This window comes from Myotis yumanensis, unplaced genomic scaffold (assembly GCF_028538775.1).
Source record: "Myotis yumanensis isolate MYYU_CA2020_CCGP unplaced genomic scaffold, mMyoYum1.0.hap1 SCAF_13, whole genome shotgun sequence".
Lineage (NCBI taxonomy): Eukaryota > Metazoa > Chordata > Mammalia > Chiroptera > Vespertilionidae > Myotis > Myotis yumanensis.
Window position 1 is genome coordinate 36,603,795 of NW_027223764.1, and position 24,091 is coordinate 36,627,885.

Below are 24,091 nucleotides of genomic sequence, written 5' to 3' on the forward strand. Positions count from 1 at the left end.
ACGAATACTTTCAAATCACATTCCTTTTCTGCCACTACCCTCTTCCTCCCCTCCCCTGCCCTCCCATGACTGTTAGCAGCGATGTGCATTTTGCAGGACCTTGCTCTGTGCATTTCCGCTAACAACTGCACGTTAAGTGAACTAATCTTTTTCATTGTCTTGGAAGTTCTTTTTCACACTATTTAGTACTCTTGTTATATCTGGTTTTTAAGTTTCGTGTTTGCATCTTGATAGAATGTCTGTGCCTTTTGACCAACATGACATGGTATCCTTTGTAACATCCTAGCGCAGGGTCTTCTGTAGAGGAGATTCTTAAAACAAAAAAACACCTGTTTTACTCAATTGTAGGACCTAGCCTCTGGGCTTGTGGCCCATCTCTGATTTGGGGTTTTTTAAGTGTTCTTGTGTCTTCTCTCTCTAGTTTAAGGCACTGAAAGGGATTTGAGAATAGCTTGCTTCCAGAAAGGAATGCATTATACATGCATAGGAAGTTTAGCAGGTCTTGTCTTTCCTTACTGAGTGGTGGCCTCTTGCCACTGAACCCAGATAACTAGCTGGGCATTAAAGAAGTTCAGGAAGCCTAGTCCTGAGTTCTTATTTTCGGCTTTTCACAGAGTGACAATAAAACACTACTTTCAGAAAGTAAGTGGTATGTAGTAAGACTCTGAGCTGTGCCGCTGTGGTGACCACAGTAGTCCATACTTCCTGGAAACCATGCTTAAGAGAAAAGGAAATCAGAAGAAGGTATTTTCAAAATAGTCCCTCCAAAGCCATTGTTCACATTTTATCACGGTTATTGAAATAATAAAATATTTTGTCTCTAGGTGAATCAGTTCAACATGTTAAATTATCTTTCTGCTTTTAACACTTCCTAGGTACTTTTTTGTTTTAATGTATTTTGGATGTCATAATTTTTAGGGCCTTTAAGACCTATTATTTTACAAAGAAACAAATTTGAGTCCCAGAGAGTTATGTTATGTGAAGTTTTATACCAGACTGAGAGCAGAGCCAAGAGGAAGGTGTCTGACTAGCAGTCCCGTGCTGTTTTTACTGGGCTACACTGGAGCTGAATTGTCTAGTTTTCCTACTGTGGCCAAGGGAACTGGTCATTCAAGTTTCTCCTCAGGTACACATTATACCACTGCACCTCAGCTACCGATCATCTGGGAAAGTTGAGTTCATCCTCACACTCAGCTGTAAGAGGCCTAATATGTATTTTCTGTGGTATCCCTTTTCTTTTTGTTACTCCTTACCCCAGGATATTTTCCCATTTGACTTTTTTTTTTTTTTTTTTTTTTTTTAGAGAATAGAAAGGAAGAGGGGTGGGGGTGAGAGAAAGAGAGAAATATCCGTTGATGTGAGAGACATCAATTGGTCGCCTCAGGCACGCATCTTAGGGGAGGCAACCAATTGATCAAGGTACGTGCCCTTGACCAGAACGAACCCCGGACTGGGTCCTTCAGTCCTCAGGCTGACGCTCTATCCAGGAAGACGAACTGGCTAGGATGATAATCCCTTTTCATTTGTGGGGAGTTGAGATTCAAGTTTTGTTGTTTTCAAAGATGAATACTAGTGTGAGGCAGTCTGCCATCGGGTATTTATAACTTATTTGAAGGGTCAAGACATGAATTGTAATGATAGCTAGTTATTGAATCATTTTAGACTGGTAGGCTTTATATGTGAAGATCAAAAGTGACCTTTATCATATTTTTGTCATAATCTCAGTGTTTTGGAGACCTCTGTGGGAGTAAAGTGGCATGGCTGTTTAAAAAGGTTTCTTCAGATTTGTCTCTTGTCCCAGATGGACTCATGTCCTTTTAAGAGTCACAGATGATGAAGAGTGCCATCTAGTGGGCAGTGAGGAATTTTTCTTGGGTCAAAGGGGGTTTGGTGGGGCCACAGAGTTTAAAAGTCCCTAGTCACTAATATTTAAATACTCTAGTAAATATTCTCATATTCAGGAGTGGTTTATTGACATGTATAGACAAGATCTCAATTAAAGTCAGTGTAATCTGGTTAATGAACCACCATCTTCTGCTTCTAAAACTTAAAGTATTGCTCTAGCTGGTTGGCTCGTGGATAGAGCTTTGGCCTGCAGACTGAAGGGTCCCGAGTTCGATTCCAGTCAAGGGCACATGCCTGGGTTGCAGGCTTGATCCCCAATGTGGGACATGCAGGAGGCAGCCGATCAATGATTCTTATCGATGTTTCTATCTCTCCCTCTCTGAAATGAATAAAAAATATATTTAAAAATGATGAGAGAATCACTGATAGGTTGTCTCCTGCATACCATACCACCCACTGGGGATCAAGCCTGAAACTCGGGCATTTGCCCTGATTGGGAATCGAACCGTGACCTAGTTCACAGGTCAACGATCAACCACTGAGCCACACCGGTCAGGCAATACTCAGATAACTTGATAAGAACTGAGATTTTTAAAGAAGCAAACAGTTTGAGGTTGACTCTGTTTGTGGTCATCCCTGTTTACCTTTTAAATAAACCTTTCTCCCCAAAGTTCAGTTGACAGTAGTGGCTCCTACCTCACTGAGCCCACAGAAAACACCAGGAACACTAGTCATGAGGAGGAGTAAATATCTCACTTTAAAATCTTGATAAACTGCTACTGGTTGGAAAGATCTAAATGGAATACTTAGAACCAAGCGTGGGCTTCCAGCTCAGAAAGCACTGCGGTGTACCAATATGTCCTGTGTCGTTCTTCAAAAGTTCCACTAACCAGGGATGAAGAGCAATTTCCCATGACTATACAATTTCTAGAGTTTGTACGCTTTAGAATATTTAACCATTCGTCTTGGAGCTCAATGTAAATGAACTAAATTGCTGCTTTCATTTTCCCTCTGGGAGGATGAGATGATGGATCAAGTCATATGATAACCAACAGATGTGCCAAATTTTTAACGTCTTAGAATTTGTTTCTGAAATCCTATGCTCCATTGGCTTTAGAAAGCTTTAATTTGAAGAATCTCTGGTATAGTTCAACTGTAACAGTTGCTTTGAAAAATGCAAATTTGTTCCAACATGATTAATATGTAGAGAACAATTTAAACATGAGAATTTTGCATTTGCTTAAGGAGCGATTTTTTTTTTTAATATATTTTATTGATTTTTTACAGAGAGGAAGGGAAGGGAGAGAGATAGAGAGTTAGAAACATCGATGAGAGAGAAACATCGATCAGCTGCCTCCTGCACATCTCCCACTGGGAATGCGCCCGCAACCCAGGTACATGCCCTTGACCGGAATCGAACCCGGGACCCTTGAGTCCGCAGGCCGACGCTCTATCCACTGAGCCAAACCGGTTTCGGCAAGGAGCGATTTTGTCTGCAAGAAAAACATGCAGAAAACTGCAGCACCTTAATCCTCATGGTGGTGCTGAGACACACCCATCTACATCTGGTGTAACAACTTTCTAATTTCAGACAACCCTCCTTCCACCACTTCTCAGTCTTAGTCACAAGCTGCAGTCCTTCTGATGGCCACGTCCAGAGCAAATGTCAAGGTAAAGTGTCATATTTATTTGTAGTGCTAATCCATTGCTTAAACATGTAACATGTAAAACCACTATTGTTTTGTTTTTTGTTTTTAATGCATTACTGATAATTTTTCAATGTTGGGCCCAAACCCTGGCTTATCCCCCTTTAAGTGCTCTGGTGTTTATTAGACTCTGCATAGTGCAGTAATTTTTTAGGAACTGACTTTAAAAAAAAGGCAGCTGATACCTTTTCCTTCCCCAAAAGGTATAGGCTGGCTTTTCCCCTTTATACCTGGAAAAAGTTTGCTAACACAATATTAAAAGTTTCTGTTCAACATAATTAGTTTCTGCAGAAAGTTAATTATAGTTATTATTATGTTACTATAATTACATAATTAGTTATTTAAAAATTTAGGTAAAGAGTTCCCCATATATGCCACAAATGGTTACCCATTTCCAAAAACCTAGAGGACACAAATATATTAGGTTGGCTAAAATTTCATTTGACTAAGAAAAGCACCTCAAGCTATCAGTGTCTCTAAATCAGTGGTTCTCAACCTTCCTAATGCCGCAGCCCTTTAATACAGTTCCTCATGTTGTGGTGACCCCCAACCATAAAATTATTTTCGTGGCTAATTCATAACTGTAATGTTGCTACTGTTATGAGTCATAATGTAAATATCTGATATGCAGGATGTATTTTCATTGTTACAAATTGAACATAATTAAAGCATAGTGATTAATCACAAAAATAATATGTAATTATATATGTGTTTTCCGATGGTCTTAGGTGACCCCTGTGAAAGGGTCATTCGACCCCCAAAGGGGTCTCGATCCACAGGTTGAGAACTGCTGCTCTAGATGCTGATGTGAAAATAATTTGTGCTTTTCATGGAGTATAATATACCTATGACCTACCCTGGAAGCCATCGGTTGAACTTGATCCTGGATAGGGATTTGTCTACTTCACATTCCTTCACCCTTCATAATCCTCACCATGCTGGCAGGGGACTTTCCTGACTCTCCTTGGGAAAGGAGTAAGTCCCCAGTAGTTCCAGCAGCTCCTCCCCTTCCTCTCCTCTAGGGCCAGAGTTGAAGAGTGAGTTATTTTGTAAGTCACTTTCGAAACTGTTGGAAGTCTCAAACAGCTGAGTCCATGGAAAAGGTCTAGAAGGCAATTTAAATATGTCCACAACATTTGTTGTCCCGTTTTTTTTTTTTTTCTATTCCTTGAAGGGTTATACAAATACTGCCTCTCTGAAGCCTTCCCTAACCACAGGTAGTATGCATTACATTCTCCCTGTACTTTGTATATACTGGTTGCATAGTATTTAACAATCCAGAGGTTTCTTTTTATTTTATTTTATATTTTTATTGATTTTTAGAGAGAGAGGAAGGAAGAGGGAGGGAGAAATAGAAACATCAATGATGAGAATCGGCCTCCTACAGACCCCTCCCCCACCCCCTCCCTCCCCCCCCCCCCCCCCGCTGGGGGAATCGAGCCCGCAACCTGGGCATGTGCCCTTGACTGGAATCGAACCCAGGACCCTTCAGTCCGCAGGCTTACGCTCCATCCACCGAGCTAAACCAGCTAGGGCAATCGGAGGTTTCTGAGGGAAATCTCGTCACCAATGAAAACATAAATGTTGAAGAAATTGTAGAAAGGTAGATGTGTCCTGCAATGATAATCCATATTGTAACTCTCATGCTTTGTGAGGCATATGGCTGGGGCAGTGATCCCTGCGTGCCCTTTGTCATGAGCTCCTACCGACTAACCCTGCATGACCTCCCTTGGTCCTATGCTGTTTTCCCTCTGTTCTGTAATAGTTTGAAAGGACCTGTGAGTCAGTTACCGCCTCACCATGCTGGCAGGGGATTTCCTGACTCTCCTTGGGAAGGGAGTCAGTTCCCTTCCATTTTGCACTTCATTTCGTATTTGTTCACCGAACCAGCTGTTCAAATCTTTCATCATCTCTCTAATCTGGAGTCATAGTCTAGGGGGCAGGAAAGCAGTGACCCACACATCCTTGCTATATACCTTCTTTGACCCCAGGGCCAAGTTCCTTTTCACAGACCAGATACAGGAGATAGGCAATCCTCCAGTTTTAGCTGCAGCTGGTTGGCTCACTTACAGAGAATGTGCGCAGCTGCAGTCAGCTGTGAAAATCTCCCCACTCAAGAAAGGGAACTCACTCTGTATGCAGCCAGTGACCCAGAGCTTGCCAACATTTCATTTTTGTTTCAGACACTGCTTTCATGAAAAGAGCCGGATTGCTGTGAGAGCCAAAGCACTTCGTATACTACTAAGTTCCTGTATCGTCGATATGGTTTCAAGGTGTAACTATCGAAACTTACTACAAAAGTCATAGCTTTTGTAGTAAGGAAAAGTCTGAGTCTGAATCTCAGGACAGACCTGTGGCATATGGCTTTGTATCTTGGCCACTGGCTATGCCCCGATTCATAGTGCATAGTACACTGAATAGCTGTAGAATGCTAATTAAGCCATTCTTTTTCCTCCCACGGCTGACAGTCCTGATCTGGTATGAGAGCGCCTCTGTGATAGGTTGGTGTCGAGAAATAGAACATTCTGAATCCATGACTGTAGATGTACACACACAGCAAAGTAAAGCTATGAGACCAACTTCTGAAGCTCACTAATCTTACCCAGATATCATTAACAGGAAACTGGATAATGATTTTTATGGGTGCTACGATCCCAAAATGTGGCAGAAATGTATTTAGACACATACAATTTTTTTTAAAAAAATATATATTTTTATTGATTTCAGAGAGAGGAAGGGAGGAGAGAAAGAACAATGATGAGAGGGAATCACTGATCCGCTGGCTCCTGCACGCCCCCTACTGGGGTCCTACAACTCAGGTATGTGCCCTGACTAGGAATCGAACCATGGTCTCCTGGTTCATGGTTTGACACTCAACTACTGAGCCATGCCGGCCAGGCAAGTTGAGGCATATTTTGAAAAAATGGTATAAAAAAAGTAAAAAACTGGAAACTTTCCAAAACACTCAGCGACGAGAGGTGGAGGGCTGCACACATGAACACACTCCTTTCTGCTTGCGTACACCTGCGTCACCTGTACACTAGTTGTAGAAAATGGTGAAAGAAATAGCTGTTTTGGAGGTCAAACCCAATGCCATCCAGGGAAAGTGAAAAAGACACAGGAAAATGCCTTTGAAGTCCCACCCTGATAAGAATCCAAATGGAGAGTTTAAAGAAGATTTCCCAAGCTCAGAAAGTATCTTCTGATGCAAAGAAAAGTGAATTATATGACAGAAGAGATCATTAAAAGGTGGAACAACGTGGACATTTTGGTATGCTTTTTGGAGCGAAAGAAGAGGTAGAAAACAAATGTGCATCAGCTCTCAGTAATCTTAGATTTATTCAAAGGTGCAGCTAAAACTAGCTCTGCAAAGAATGTGGTCTGTAAATGTGAAGGCTGAGATGGTAAGAAAGGAGTAGTGCTGTCCCAATTGCAAGGTACTGAAATGTAAATGAAAATTCACGGCATATGACCTGGAATGTTTCAGCAAATTTAGTTTGTGTGCATGGAGTGCCAAGACCATGGGGAATGGAGTAAGTCCTGAAGATAAATGCAAAAGCTACAATGTAAGGATGATAGGTCAACAGAAAATTCTAAAAGCTCTTATTGACAAAGGCATGAAAGATGGCCAGAGGATGAGATTATATGGTTAAGGAGACCAAGAACTAGGACTGGAGCCAGAAGGTATCAGTTTTAGATTAGGACTATGCTGTTTTCCCTCAATAAGACTGACCTTTTCATGTCTGTGGAAGTACTGTGTGGCTTCCAAACCAAGCCTTAATTATCAGCTCTCATACAGGTCAGCCTGTCAGGTGTGGAGATATCTGGTGTGTGCCACAAGAAAAGGTCATGTAACCATTTAATTTAAGGTACACTTTCCTGAGGATGGCTCTCTCCTGATAAACATTCTTTGCTGGAAAACCTCCCTGAGAGGAAAGAAGTAGAAGAAACTAATGAACCCTAGCTGGTTTGGCTCAGTGGATGGAGCGTTGGCCTACGGACCAAAGGGTCCCAGGTTCAATTCCGGTCAGGGGTACATGCCTGGGTTGTGGGCTCAATCCCCAGTGTGTGGCGTGCAGGAGGCAGCTGATCAACGATTCTCATCATTGATGTTTCTTTCGCTCTCTCCCTCTCTGAAATCAATAAAAATATATATTAAAAAAACCTAGAAATCAATAAAAAAATATTTTAAAAAAAGACTAATGAAATGGACCAGGTAGAACTGGTGGACTTTGATCCAAATCAAGAAAGGTAGCACCATTACAAGGGAAAAGCATCTGAGGATGATCAGCGTCAGACCTCTTAAAGGGCCAGTGAATAACACTCAAAGCTGGCATTTCATTACAGTAATGAATGAGTGGATGACTAGAATTATAACATACTCACTACTTGCTATTGTTTTCAGTAGGCAAATACAGTAGTGTTTTGTTTTGGGAATTATTTAAATTCCCACTTTGTTTTTACTTATCTAAGTTTTTTTGTTAATAATGGAAGATGTTTTTTCCATTGATTTTAGAGAGTGGAAGGTAGGGAAGGGGAGAGGGAAAGAGAAACATCAATATGAGACACACATCCTGGTTGCCCCTGGCATGCAGGATTGAACCCATAACCCAGGTATGTGCAGTACCTTTGACTGGAATCGTCAAACCCATGACCCTTCAGTTTATGGGCCGATGCTCTAACCACTGAACATGCCAGCCAGGGCTACAGTAATGTTTTAAGTGAAATGAAGAATAAACTACTTAACATTTTCTTCCCATGCCTTCCTTAGGTCATACCTTGAGTTGTGTACATGCAATAGCTTAGATTTAAATGCTAGTTACCTGTATTTACTTCCATGTATGAACCTTAATTATTAAGCTACTAGAGGCCCGGTGCACAGATTTGTGCACCAGTGGGGTCCTTTGGCCTGGCCTGTGCCCTCTAGCAAAATGGGACCCCTCAGGGGATGTTGGACTGCTGGTTTTGGCCCAATCCCCACAGGCCAGGCTGAGGGACCCCAACGGTACACAGATCTGTGCACTGGGCCTCTAGTATGCATATAAGATCTTTGGTTAATCTCTTCCCACCCTCCCCCTTACCTCCTTACCTCTGAGATTCATTTGTCTGTTCCATGTTTCCATGCCTATGCGTTGTGTCCGCCTCCTGGTGGTTATTGCGTGTCATAGCTGTAGAACAGTCACTTAGGCTTTTATATATATAGAAGAAACTACAATGTATTTAACTGGCAATTGAAGAACCCAATTTATAGAGCAGTGTTGATCTGTATAGTTGCATTACGTGGGATTCATTGTAATGCCTCTGCTTTATTCCATTGCCTCAATTGTTAGTTGAGAATGGCATACTGTATAACTTAGCCTGTGGTATCAGTGACAGAAATAACTTTCTAAACAAGAGGTTTATCAAGATACGCTGTTTCTTGCCCTAGCTGGTTTGGCTCAGCTGATAGAGCATCGTCCTGCGGACTGAAGGGTCCCAGGTTTGATTCCAGTCAAGGGCACATGCCTGGGTTGTGGGCTTGATCCTCGGTAGGGGGCGTGCAGGAGGCAGCCGATCAATGATTCCCTGTTATCATTGATGTTTCTCTCTCCCTTCCTCTCTGAAATCAACAAAAAAAAAAAAAAAAAAGATAAGCTGTTTCTTGAGGGCTTGCAGTACTGTTTTTTTTAGGTGTTGCAACCTTAAACCATTTAGTTTGTGCTCCAAAGTAAATGTAAGATAATGTTGGTAGTATAGCAAATTATGATGAATAGCTTTAATTGTATGCTTAAAAGTAATGTTCAAAAGCTTAAATTGGACATCAGAATCCAAGCATTCTTGGAAAGTATGAATGTTTTCTTAATATACTGATCACAAAGCAAAAAAAAAAAAAAAAGTTTACAAAAGGTTGACATCCTCAGCCCATTTCCTCCCCCACCAAGTAGTTGTCATCCATCCCATTAACCTTGTGCCAGGTGGGGCATTACTGTGACATGTAATTGCCCCATTCCTGGCTGAACGTTGCCTGGAGTGGAGGGCGGTGTAATAGCCTACCAGGAGCTAAAAGATGGTGGACATACGAGGATAAAAACTAAGCAACCTGCAAGGTAACAATGTGGGTTTACCACTTTTTTCTTTTAAAGTACGTACTTTCCAGTTGGGAAGAAAAGGATGTCAGAGACTTGACTTGGGGTGAACACACAATGCATTGTACAGATGTGTTGTAGAATTGTGCACCTGAAACCTGTATAATTTGTTAACCACCGTCACCCCAATAAATCCAATAAAAAGGGAAAAAGAGGAAAGGCTGTCCCTGAATACTCTGCCGGCGCCAGTGGAGAGCTACATATTTCCAATAAAATCCAAATAGGACTATGTGAAACTCAAGCAACTAAGTGATTAATAGTCACCTATTAAAATCAAGACTCCAAATCAAAGCAACTTATCAGGGTCACACAGTAAGTAGAATTATATTCTATCCAGTGAACCGACTTCAGGCTCTTCTCTTCCAATTGTCAACAGTTATTGGCAGCAATCTCTGCTATGAAACTTATATTTGAAATTGCATACTTTTGCCCTGGCCAGTGTGAGTCAGTCGGTTGGGTGTTATCTTATGTATTAAGGGATTACTGGATTCCAGTGGGGGGTGTGCAGGAGGCAGCCTATCGATGTTTTGCTCTTACATGGATGTTTCTCTCTTGCTCCCTCTTTTCCTCTCTAAAAATCGTAGAAGAAAAAATTGCATACTCCTATAATCATAGTTTTTAAAATTCATTTATGGTTTTTTTTTATTATTAAATGTGTTATAAGTAAATGATAGTTACCTGTATTCCTGTTTTGTTGGGACAAGTAAGCTGAGGCACTAGTTACTAGAGACCCGGTGCACAAAATTCATGCACGGGGGGGGGGGGGGGGGGGGGGATGGTGGTGGTGGTGGTGGTTTGTCCTTCAGCCAAGCCTGTGACCTCTTACAATCTGGGACCCCTTGGGGGATGTAGCAGTGTGCCAAGTGGCAGGTGGCCAGGGAGGAGCCAGAACTGGGGCCAGGCGCTGCGCCACTTGCGCTCATTCTGGCCCACTGTGCCTGCTGCCACCACTCAGTAGTGCTGCTGCAGAGTCAGGAGAGCCTCCCGCCACTGTAGCTGCGCTCACCAGCCGTGAGCCCGGCTTCTGACTGAGCAGTGCTCCCCCTGTGGGAGCGCACTGACCACCAGGGGGCAGCTCCTGCATTGAGTGTCTGCCCCCTGGTGGTCAGTGTGTATCATAGCAACTGGTTGACTGGTCGTTCCACTGTAATGGTTGTTTAGGCTTTTATATATATAGATGGCCAACAGAGTTGGAAGAAAGCTGAAAAAAAGCTTACAAGGATCAAAGGTAAGGGGGAAATGTTTTAGAAAAGAACATAATATCACAAGAAAATGCTGTTAATCACCTTGATGAGGAAGAAGCAAGCCAATTTTTGATAAAGTCCTTTTAATGGAAAATGTAAAACCCCTTTCAACTTCAATGTACAAAGCCATATGTAACACTTGCACTTAACAAATAAAAGCAAGCCAATGTTTTAAAAAAATACATCATTAAATGTATATATGTATATATTTACATAGCATATTAAGTTTAATATTTAGCTTTAAAAGTCACATAAATTTTACCAAAATGAGACAATTTTAAATAAATTACACCTTTTGAAAATGTTTAATTGTACAGTCAAGAACTTCAACAAAATATTGAAGTGTCTGTATTTAGTATCTGTTTTATATACTTTATATTTTACAATTTTTACAATTATTTGGCAGTAATTTTCTGATTATGACATGAATTCTGTGCGATTCAGCAATTTCCCAAATGCAGGCAATAGCTGGTGTTTGTGTCCTATTCTCACAGTAACTGTCTCAATGTAGTGAAAAATATCAGTTATTTTAGTAAACTGTACAAGGTCACATTTACACTTGATCAACAATATAGCATAGAATTTTGTATTTTTTTCCAAAAATAAATACATCATTTTAAATCTGGCATTTTCACAAACTTCATATACACTATAATACAAAAACAGCTATGAAGTGCTGCTTTTTAAATGTAGCTTGTTTTAATAACTAACATTGAATCATAGGAGCTGTGACTTATGCTATACCGCTGTGATGTCAGTAACAAGTAATTACTACAAAGAGAATTTCTTGGCACTGATGGTTTTATGAAGCTTAAGTCAGTGTGCATACATATCATCGTTCAAGAGCAAGTAATCCCACTTCAATGGCCTAAAAACAGCAAACTGGAACACACCTAATTTTCTTCCATATCCTCTGCTTCATCTTCATGTATTTTCAAAGCTCTTACCACTTCCTTGACTGCATGATACAAGATGTTTTTAACCTGAAACAGATGTTTTGGAATTATGCTAGGATTTCTACTCGAGCAGAAGATAAATTAACAAATATTAACTGCTATATTAAAATAATTTTTAATGGAAAGCCAAATTCAAGGAAAATAAATGTCAAAGTTAAAAAATGTCCAAGTTAACAATTTCTGGTTGTTAAATCAAAAGTTAAAATCAGGGCCACTAAAAGTTATACAATTAAGTGCATAGTGGGGTTAATATCTTTGATCGTTATCCGAATGTGAAAAACTAGGCCATGACGGCCTAAGCGGTTACGCATGTATTAATATTTCTGAATATAAAAAGTCTGCAGAACAGAAGCTAGTCAGAAAATTCATCTCTTACCTGTAATTTATCATCATAATTGATTTCATCCTTCAAAAGTCTCAGTTCCTGTGTTAAATGAAATGATTGTACGAGATGTTCTGGAGACACAAAGTCTTCAGTTACCTGAATACAGCTGTGAAAATTCTGGACCTATCCCCAAAACAAAAGCAGTAAAATGTAAATTTTAGGAAGTGAGGATAGAGAAAAGCGAAGTTGTCTGTTAATAATAAACGCAAAGGACAATTCACCAGAGAACTTATTTTCTCCAAAATATCAAATGCATTTCAAAGCAGAAGACCACACTTTTTCAAAAAGTTCTGCCACTGAACAACTTCATGTAAAGTGACTTTGTAACTGGAACATTTTTAAAAGATGAAAAGTTTTCCAGGAACCCTTCAGAGACGCTGGTAATAAGATCTTAAATCACCAATTTTGTTAAGGCAGGTTTTGGTGTTACTTAAAAACAAACAGTGCAGCCAATCTGGATGATTGTTGCTGCTCCTTTGGCTGCTAGCCTTTTCATCACTTCACTGTTAAGTTTGAGAACAGAGAGTAGATTAAAAAAAATGAAACTTAGTTTATTTTTTAGGAACTGGGATGAAAACTGTAGTTTCCGATAGATATATTGACAAGAGTTTTAGAATTATGCTAGTATTTTGTTGATCTGTGCCTTTTTTTTTTTTTTCCCAAATTAACCAATTAAAAATATCCTTCAATCTTTGGTGGAATCAGTACAACTGCCTTTCAACAGTTGTCTCTCTCTTGACTAAATTGTTTTCATAAGAAGCTGGTAAATGTTTTATTTGTTCAACATGTACAAAGTGACTGCACACACTTCACTATTTCATAGAACTCCTTTCTATTAAGGATCAGTATAATGACAAAGAAAGGACCAAGTTGACCTAATCTTGATTTTGTGATGTTTCTCGGTTGTCTTCTAAGTGATATTAAAAGATGTAAGATTCCTGGGAAAGAAAAAATAATTGAGAACCGAGCACTTAAAACTTATTCCATTTTTTAAAGTATAAAAATAAATTTAACTAGGAAGAGTTAGAAGAGGGAGATAGTAAGAGTGGGGAATAGAGATTGTGGAAAAAATCTAATTGATGATAGGGTAATGGAATTCCAATTCCTCCTCTGGGCATAATGATCACCTGAATAGCTGCTGAAGTTTGCAGGGTTCTTTAAAATCTAGCACTGTTCCTCTATTGGTAGCTAGATAGCATATATTTATGTGTAGATATGAATGAAACATGCTCTTTTTAATCAGTAGGTTGCTGGTTCCTCTGGAGGATGAACATAGTGGATGCTTCACATTTTCAGCATTGCTGTTTAGTCTCACTACACCTGCAATATGTGTCTGTAGAATAGAAGCTCTATATTTCAGAGCATGAAACTAGGGATAAGAGGTTCAGCACCTGTTCCAAGATTTAAGCATAACATTTTTTTTTTTATCACAGATGAAATTTGCTCTCTATAATCTAAGTGAAATTTCTACATATTTCAAAAACACGTTTTCCTATGTTCTTATGTGTACAATCAAAACTGGAAGTTAGCCTAGCCGGTTTGGCTCCATGGATAGAGTGTCGCCTGCGGACTGAAGGGTCCTGGGTTTGATTCTGGTCAAGGGCACATGCCTGGGTTGCAGGCTCGATGGGGAGGCATGCAGGAGGCAGCCAATCGATGATTCTCATAATTGATGTTTCAGTCTCTCCCTCCCTCTCCCTTTCTCTCTGAAATCAATAAAAATATATTAAAACAAAAAAAGCCTGGAAGTTAGATTCCATTCTAGGTAAACATTCTAAAGTAGCCAAAGACACATAAGGAATAGGCCAAAATTTGCATGTTTGTACAAAGAGCACACACACACACAATATATATAAATGGAAAGTCACAATTTTGTTTTCATCTATATTTGTGTAAAAACTATGTTGTATTTTTAGGCCTTCAGGCCTCACAAACACTTATGTGCATTATTCTGGGTAAGAGAGAGAGCAATAAAAAACAACCCAGAAATCCCTGTCCTCATGAAACTTATATTCCAGTAGGGGGTTAAAAGCCAATCAAGAAAGTGAAGTAAAATTATGAAGCATGTTAGAAGGTAATGACAGCAACGGAGAAAAACAAAGCAGGGATGATGACAGTAAATGGGGGACATAATTTGCAGTTTTAAACTGGGGTGTCAGGGAAGACCTTACTGAGAAGGTGACATTTGGGCAAAGCCTTAAAGAATGTGAAGAAGCAAGTTTTACAGATATCTGAGAGGAAAAAGAATTTTAGGCTAGCATAAATAAATAAATAATACATACATATATACATACATACATACAGTGGCCCTGGGGTAGGAACATGCTTGGTGTATGTGAAAACCACAAAGAGATCAAGGTGACAAGAGAGAAGAACAGTGAGAGAGGAAGGCAGTGAGGGGGATGTGTGAAGAGTGTACCCGTGCGTGTGTGAAATAGGATACATGTGCAGATCATTTAAGGCCGTGAGGCCTTGAGCAGAGTGATATGTAAACTAAAAACTATACTTTATAACAGGATACCTTTGCCTACTATTTTGAAAAGCCCTGGCTCTTCTTCCCGCGCCTCCCCAAAAGAAGTAGATCCATCAGAAAGATGTATATGCATGGAATCTCCATGGTAACAGTGGTTGCCTCTGGAGGAGAGGCACTACAGGCAGAATTGAGAAAAAAACTGAATTTTAACCGTGAACTCTTTTGTAATGTTTGAATGTTTAAAAATCATATAAATGTATATTTTCAAAGAAAATGTATTTTAGAACTGAATGTTCATATGCAAAAAATTTGAATCTTGATCCATACTTTATACTACATAGAAAAATTAATTTAAAATGGACCATAGAACTAAATGTAAGAATAACAACTAGAAAATTTCTAAAAGAAAATGTTAGAGAAAATCTTTATGATCCTGGCTAGGCAAAAAATTTAGATACAGTAATACATAAAAAAAGAAAACTGAGCAATGAACTTCAAAATTTAAAATCTGCTCTTTGGAAGACACCATTAGGACAAGTCACATATTGGGAGAATATACTTGCAAAGCACATAAGTAGAGTAGATAAAGAACACTTAAGTCTCAGTAAGAAATAAGAAAACCCAATTATAAAAATAGACAAAATATTTGACAAATTTACCAAGATAAATACAGATGGCAAATAAGCACAAATGAACAGATGCACAACATATTTAGTTATTAAGAACATGTAAATTAAAACCATAGTGAGATACTAAAGCACAATTATTCAAATGCTTAAAAGCAAACTGACAATAAGTAGAGGACATGTAACTCACATATACTACTTTGGGGAATGGAAAATAGTACAACCATTCTGGAGAACAGCCTGGTGATTTCTTATCAGTTAATCATACATTCATCATGACCAGGCAATCCCACTACTCAGTATTTACCGAACTGAAATAAAAACTTATGTTCATACAAAATCCTTATGTGGAGGTTTATAGTGGCTTGCTTTGTTATTGCCCCAAACTGGAAACAACCGACATGTTCTTTAATTGGTTAATGACTAAAAAAATACCATGGTACATTTATGTAATGAACAACTATACCTAGCAAGAAAAAGGAAACAATTACTGATATAGACAATATGGCTGAAATGCAAATGCATTATGTAAAATGACTCAAAGGCTACATATTATATGATTGCAATTATGACATTCTTATATAAGCAGAACCACAGGTAAGTGGTTGTAGGAATGTCAGGTGGGAGGAAAGGTTGACTAAAAACATGCAGGAGGAAATTTCTTGGACTGATTGAAGTGCTCTATATTTTAACTGTGTTGTTACTCACCTATTTATCTGTCAAAAAGTACAGAACGCTACACTAGTAAGAATCTATTTTATTATATACAAACTTGAGGCCTGGTGCATGAAATTCTTGCACTGGGGGTGGGAGGGCTGTGTCCCTCAGCCCAGCCTGCGCCCTCTTCCAGACTGGGACCCCTCGCTCCTTACTGCCTTACTGCCTGCCTGCTCGCTGCTCCTTAGTGCTGCTGCGGAGGCAGGAGAGGCTCCCACCACCGCCGCTGCGCTTGCCAGCTGTGAGCCTGGCTTCTGACTGAGTGGCGCTCCCCCTGTGGGAGCGCACTGATCACCAGGGGGCAGCTCCTGCATTGAGCATCTGTCCCCTGGTGGTCAGTGCGAATCACAGTGACCAGTCATTCTGCTGTTCGGTCGATTTGCATATTAGGGTTTTATTATATAGGATTGTACCTTAAAAAAAAAGAAAAAAACAAAAAAACCCAACCTGCACCCTCCAGTTCAACACTGAGAAAATGGACATATAAGAATTTAAGGAAACTTGTATTATCAAAGAATTATTCCTACTTAAGAAAAGATTTATTGTACTTTTATCTTAAACAGGCTACTCCTTTGAGAGCATTTTCCTTTTGAGTACTGATTAGCCATCCTATATAATAAAAGGCTAATATGCAAATTGTCCCCTTGGCCGGGAGTTCGACCAGGGGACAGGGCCGGCCAGCTAACCTCCACGGCCCCTCCCCCTGGCCGGCCCAGCCTTGGGCCTCTAGTTTTCTGATAAGAGACAACAAAGCAACAAAAAACAAAACAAAACAATGCTGAATCGGTTTGGCTCAGCGGATAGAGCGTCGGCCTACAGACTCAAGGGTCCCAGGTTCGATTCCGGGCAAGGGCATGTACCTTGGTTTCGGGCACATCCCCACTGGGGGGCGTGCAGGAGGCAGCTGATCGATGTTTCTCTCTCATCGATGTTTCTAACTCTCTATCCCTCTCCCTTCTTCTCTGTAAAAAATCAATAAAATATATTTTTAAAAAAACAAAACAAAACAAAAACTGTATGTGGGGTAATCCCAATTAAACCTGAATCATAAATGATCCAACATGTCTGAGCTATTCATATAAGTCCGGGGGAAATAAAACAATTTAACATAAATAAGACATTGATTTATTAATGCATTAATACATTTCCCCCAGGAAGTTAATGTAGAGAAAAAGCTGTATGTATTTATATTTATATTTTATCAAAAAATGCTATTTAAACAACAAGTGATAAATCTAAATCTAACCTTGAACCTGATCTCTTAAAAACTAAGCACCCATTATAACTTAAGGAATATTTACTTGTGCCATTACAATAGTGTCACAGATGCTAAACAGACAGTAGTAGCATATATAGTTATAGGAACTCCTTGGTAAAACTACACATGATATATATCCCAATTACCAGGTGGTGGAAAGGTATAGAATCAACTTTGAGGCAAACTAGCTTTTGGGGTTCTTGGTTTCCTTTGTACACTTTTGTTACTGCATGGCCTAAACTGGTCTGTGGTAGCTCGTTAGTTATGGAAGCCTACTGGATGCTTCCAATCCAGGCCTCCATACCATCACCATCTGTTTTGTACCTTTCTTCCAGGTGCCACACAGTCCAGCCACAGAAAAAGTATGTGTTTACTTTAGTTTTCAAGTCTTTGTGGATCAATAGCTATAAAATTTATATACCATCTTTCTTTGGATGTCATTGCTATGTTGGCAACCTCAAGAGGTAGGAGGGACACTGAAAGCCTGAATTTGCAAATAATCTAGCCAATAAAATTCATGCTACTCATACTGGGCGTGTTAAAAAATGTATGACCTTGCCCAGCTGGCGTGGCTCAGTGGTTGATTATCGACTTCGGAACCGGGAGGTCACAGTTCAATCCCGGTCAGGCTGTGTGCCCAGGTTGTGGGCTCAATTCCCAGTGTGGGGCTTACAGGAAGCAGCCGATCAATGATTCTCTCTCATCATTGGTATTTCTCTCTCTCTCTCTCTCCCTCTCTGAAACCAATAGAAATATATTTAAAAAACTTGATCTCTAAGATTTAATACACACTCTTCCCCACTATTAAGTTTCAACTATCGAGAACCAACTATATAGTACAGTTAAGTCTTGATTTAATGTTGTCAAATAGTACTATAACTTTAAAAGTGAAACCACATATAATGAAACCAATTTTACCAGCCTAGTTGATATAAACAAGAGTTAATTTCCTATGGCATACAAAACATTACTTGAGGACCTGCTGTATTTCTTTTTTCCCCTAAGTCTTAAAAATTAAATTTCAATCCACTAAATCAGAGATAATACAAAAATGGAAATATGGCTAATGTTTAAGCAAGTTAAAAGTTTTTCTATACCTGATGAAGTGTTCCTGCTGGTAAGACAATGGCATCACCAAGGAACTGAACAAGAGTGCAGGTTTTAACTCCATATTCCTCAAGCAGTCTTTGGCGGAGCTTTTTGTTCACATACCAACTTTGATCACGTATTGGATCATGTTCTGGTAGAACTTCAAGGCCTTGCTCTTTTGAAATCTGAAATATGGATTGTAATTAAAATATGCACCCCAATTTCAGTAAGGGAAATGGTAAATTCTGTTCCATTAAATTTTAATTTTCTTTACAATAAGTCTTTTGTTCTCACAATCGTATGGAATGACTGAGCTTAAGTTAGAGAAAATATTCTACAACCATTTGAAAAGCTAGGGGATATTAAAACACTGCACACTGATAAAGTGAGGCACACTCCCTTCTCATCTCCTTCCACTGTGAAGTTTATATCTATTTGGTTCCTTCCTTATAACTGTTTCAAGAGTACAATGCAGAGATGAGAAAAAGCTTAGTCAAATAATTCATAGGTATGGACTTCATAAATATTTCCTGATCCTGCTCGTCTCTTAAGGTAGGTAGGTACTTTTTACCTTTTAAGATAAATACCTTTATACTATTAACCTCCTAACCCTTGACAAATGAACTTCAAGGAACCATTTACTAATCACTGAATAACCTTCTGTTTTAAAAAGCATAACTTGTAATATTTTAAATTAAAATACTTGTAAGTATTCTGGTATAAGACAGTAGGTACAGGGCTTTAGCCCTCTGCACTGACCAGAGACCTATGTCCATTCAGAAGGAAGATGTCCCTTACTATAAGAAAAGCAGCAATGATGGTACCCTAAAAAAATCTCTATAATTAGAAAATATTTGAACAAAGGGTTTTAATCATTTATTCAGATGAATGTGTCACATTCATTTAGAATGTCTAACAACCAAAATAAAGGTACAATTACTAAAAATTTCAGTCTATTCAAATAAGTGTATCTCAGCAATCAGATATGATAGAGTACTACTCCCCAGGTCAACAGCAAAAAGAAGTCAATAAATAAAATAAAGATCCTACATTATTTAATGACTAGAAGCCCGGTGCACGGAATTTGTGCATGGGTAGGGTCCCTAGGCCTGGCTGGTGATCAGGGCTGATCTGTGGGGCGACCAGCGGGGCGATCTGGTGGCCCCTGCTGACACCTGCCTTGGCTGGCCTGGGGCCTGCAGGCTTGGAGAAGCTCCTGCATTGAGTGTCTGCCCCCTGGTGGTCAGTGCGCGTCATAGCGACTGGTCGTTCCACCATTTGGTCGATTTGCATATTAGACTTTTATTATATAGGATCTTATTCTGAATGCCAAAGAAGTTACATTAAAAATTAGTCTTTGCTTAAGGTGAAGAGATAAACAAATTTGCAAACTAAATTATACCTTCTGAAGAAATTCCCTTATCTTGTCAACATCTTTCCCAGCATAAATATGCCACAGAGCACCAGGTATTTCACTTGAGTCCTTCAATCGTTTTCTTAAAATGTCATCCAAATCTTCTTCTTCAAATTTCTTGAGTATTCCTAAAACACCAGAGAATATTTTCAAATTGGTCAGCAAAGACTACCAGCAGAAAGCCAAGTCTCCTAAAACTGACCTATCGGAGGCAGCACAGTGCTTGATAGACTGGGACTTTTAAAGAGGAGATAAACCTCAAATGTCTTCTAATTCCTGGGAGATCTCACATATTATTAATCTGTAATTAAATGCAAATGCCCTACATACTGTGGTTTTGAGGAAACATAAAATCGTTCTTTTGAAATGTTGGCAAACCAAAAACTGTACACACACACACACACACACACACACACACACACACACGTCTGAACAGAAAAAAAAAATGTTAACTATGTTATCTCTGAGTCTTCTTTTCCAAATTCCCAGTTTCACTATACTCAAACATTTTAAAGAACTGTTCTTTGAAGAAATCTATTTCCTGCTACAATGAATACATCAGATGTTTCCTAATTTGCAACAGTAGAAATAAAAGCCTTTTTATCTTTAAAATTATCTGTAAGGATTTCTTAACTCAAACATTTATTAAGTGTTTACAATGTGCCAGACACTGTCCTAGAATGTTGGGGATTATAGTTAAGAAAGACAGTCAAAACCTCACAGATAGAAGAGGGTATTAATAAATGTAGACAAATAAGAATATCACGTAGTGAGTGCAGTCACACAAGTACAAAAAAATTCAAAAAGATGGGTTCAGTTCTCAAATATAATTCCGATAATGTATGTTTATAAAATGCCAGTTGATTTTTTTTAGTTAATCCTTACCTGGATATTTTTCCATTGATTTTTAGAGAGTGGAAAGAAGGGAAGGAGTGGGAAGGAGGGAGAAGAGGGGGAGAGAGAGAAACACAGATATGAGATAGACACACAGGCCCTAACCGGTTTGGCTCAGTGGACAAGAGCGTCGGCCTGCAGACTGAAGGGTCCCAGGTCGATTCCTGTCAAGGGCATGTACCTTGGTTGCGGGCACATCCTCAGTGGGAGGTGCGCAGGAGGCAGCTGATCGATGTTTCTCTCTCATCGATGTTTCTAACTCTCTATCCCTCTCCCTTCCTCTCTGTAAAAAAAATCAATAAAATATATTAAAAAAGAAAAAAAGAGATAGATACAGAGATAGGTTGCCTCCACTCACGTCTCAACTGGGAGTCAGGATCGAACCTGCAACCCAGGTACGTGCCCTTGACTGGGAATCAAACCCTTTGGTGTGTGGGCCGATGCTCTAACCACTGAGAAAACTGACCAGGCCCAGTTGATGGTTTTTAAATGTAGTTTTTAAAAATAACTATTTAAAATGATTTTTAGTGACAGAAAGGGAGGGAGAGAGAGAAACATTAATTTGTTCCACTTGTGCATTTATTGGTTGATTCTTTTTAAAAAATATATATTTTATTGATTTTTTACAGAGAGGAAGGCAGAGGGATAGAGAGTTAGAAACATCGATCAGCTGCCTCCTGCACACCCCCCACTGGTTATGTGCCTGCAACCAAGGTACATGCCCTTGACTGGAATTGAACCCGGGACCCTTTAGTCCGCAGGCTGATGCTCTATCCACTGAGCCAAACCAGTTAGGGCTATTGGTTGATTCTTATAAGTGTGTGACTGGGGATCAAACCTGCAACCTTGGCTTATCAAGATGGTGCTCTAAGCAATTGAGCTACCTGACCAGGGCTAATGTGTTTTCTTTAACAAAATTATAATTTAACAACCTTAGATAAAAGTTTTTCAATTACCGCTCCTTTAACTTTTATTGCTCTGTAAATTAAAACAACAAAATCATAAGGAAGAGAAAGTTTATACTGTTTAATGAAGATCTCTAGTGGGAGATGATAATATGAGTTACACTTTGAAGGATAAACATAGGAATTTGCCAAAAAAGAGATAGGAGGGCCATTGTAGATGGAGGAAAAGAAAAAGTGCATACTTTTTAGACCACTATTTCTTAATGTGTTTTAAGCATTATTATATCCCCAAAACATTCTTTTAAAAAAATATATATATATTTTATTGACTTAAGAGAGGAAGGGAGAGGGAAAAATAGCAACATCCATGATGAGAGAGAATCATGAATCAGCTGCCTTCTGCACACCCCCTACTGGGGATTGAGCCCGCAACCTGGGCATGTGCCCTGACCAGGAATGGAACCATGACCTCCTGGCTAGGCACCCAAAACATTCTTTACTTTTTGTGACCATCTATGAAAATTGGCAAAACTTTAGATAAAAGACAGTCAAAGAACTAAAATATTAATGTTTTCTCAAAAGATAAAAAACTATGCTATAAATGAGATGGGAGGTATACAGACACAAAGGCGACTAAGAAAGTTCCAACATTTAAGCACATGAAAGACTAGAGAAAAAGAGGCATAACCTCTATATTGCAGACAAATTGCTATAGGGGATGATTTGAAAAAGAGTACAATGAAGTAGCCTTTGCTGGGTTGGCTCCGTGGAGAGAGCGTCAGCCTGCAGACTGAAGGGTCCCGAGTTTGATTCCGGTCAAGGGCACATGCCTGGGTTGCGGGCTCGATCCCCAGTGGGGGGTGTACAGGAGGCAGCTGATTAATGATTCTCTTTCATTACTGATGTTTTCATCTCTCCCTCTCCCTTCCTCTAGGAAATCAATTAAAAGAAAAAAAAGAGAGTACAGTGAAGTACAGAAGAGATAATTAACCCTGAGGCATAACAGGCGGCTTTGAAAGGATAAGTAATCTCAACCACAGGTCACACATTTCTGTGCTAGAGCTGGGACTATAAACTGTCCCTGACTCTTAAATCCTTGGGTGTAGGAGAGGCAAAGGGTTTTTTATCTATTATAATCAATAATCTATAGCAAAGGGACTTGAGAAACAATGTAAAAGTGAGTTTCTATAGTTTTGGGAGAATTTAGTATGGGTATTACAGAAGCTGTCAAATATACAGAAAAGTTGAGTGAATCCTGTAATGAAACCCCATATCCTTGGCAACTAGCCACTAAGCTGTACAAGCATTCTAGGCTCCAGATATAGATATGATGCTCTAAGTGATAGCTGGATGCCACCCACTTCACAGGAAGTGCATGTAAACTAGAAAACTCAAGACAATTACGTCTATAACTATGAACAGTATTAAGAATCAGGGAGTAGTTTCACAGGAGCCAAGGCCAGTATCTGAAGGTGACATAGTGATTAAACAGTGCCATTTATTTACAGAGGTGGCAAGTAATGAAAGGACCAGAAAGAAACCATTAAATTACCCAGTTGTGAGAGTCATAGCACAAGTAATTTCAGTGGGGTAGCAGGTATAGAGCCCAACCTTATTTAGATGAAATGTGAAAGGGAGGTGACAGACACAGCAAAGAATTTGGTATGAGAGCAAGAGTAATAGGATGATGGCAAGAAAGACATGGTTTGAAGGAAGTTTTCTTTTGAAAAGGAAGGAATAGTCCACAGTGCACTCTTACTCTGAAGAAAAGAAGCTAGTTAGTGGAGAGGGAAATTTTAAATGCCTATGTCTATAAAGAAGGGAATAAAGGCTGAAAAAGGTTTTAGAAAGAAATCCAGAGGACGGAATCTAAAACCTATACACTGGATAGAAATGTTATTTCTACTTTAAAAGAAAAGGTCCCTTGCCTTGGCTGGTGTGGCTCAGTTGGATGGAGTGTTGACCTGTATACCAAAAGGTGGCGGGTTCGATTCCAGATTGGGGTATGTGTGGAAGGCAGCTGATCAATGTTTCTCTCTCTCTCTCCTCCCCCCATGTCTCTCAAACTCAATAATAAAAAACTGTAAAAAGAAAAAAAAAAAGAAAAGGTCCCTTCTAAATGATACTGGAGAAAAAAATCATCTTCAGAGTTCCAGGGTCTACTGTCTATTCTTCAATAAATGTTTATAAGTGAGCTTTAACAGATTATTTTCATTAACACATTATTTAATGAAAAAGAAAAGATTAAATAAAAATATCCATTTTTAAAATTAAAATTCCTATTATGTAAAAAAACAACAACACACGGGTAAACAATCCCTCTTCAAGTAATAAAGATGAAAATATCCCTATAATCATTGTAATTCTTTCTGTAATCTTTGCTGTTAACTCACAGGCTGACATTCTGGATAATACTAGTGTGTGTGGTTATTCAACTGTTATTCCAAACATCAT

At 39.2% G+C, this 24,091-nt stretch overlaps 1 protein-coding gene and 1 pseudogene across 6 annotated transcripts in view; one reads left to right on the forward strand and one right to left on the reverse strand.

Annotated features, from left to right (window-relative positions):
* Nucleotides 1-6,604: 6,604 nt before the first annotated feature.
* On the forward strand, nucleotides 6,605-7,905 carry LOC139021522 (dnaJ homolog subfamily A member 1-like; annotated as a pseudogene).
* Nucleotides 7,906-10,992: 3,087 nt separating this feature from the next.
* Nucleotides 10,993-24,091, reverse strand: part of JMJD1C (jumonji domain containing 1C) — a 247,062-nt gene continuing 233,963 nt past the window's right edge. For all 6 annotated transcript variants that reach the window (XM_070432828.1, XM_070432827.1, XM_070432830.1 and 3 more), the window contains 4 exons: nucleotides 19,827-19,966; nucleotides 18,433-18,609; nucleotides 12,253-12,384; nucleotides 10,993-11,903 (listed from right to left, as the gene is read on the reverse strand). In XM_070432828.1, coding sequence (XP_070288929.1) covers nucleotides 11,814-11,903; nucleotides 12,253-12,384; nucleotides 18,433-18,609; nucleotides 19,827-19,966 — 539 coding nt within the window. In that variant the 3' untranslated portion in view covers nucleotides 10,993-11,813. The remainder of the gene's footprint in view (nucleotides 11,904-12,252; nucleotides 12,385-18,432; nucleotides 18,610-19,826; nucleotides 19,967-24,091) is intronic.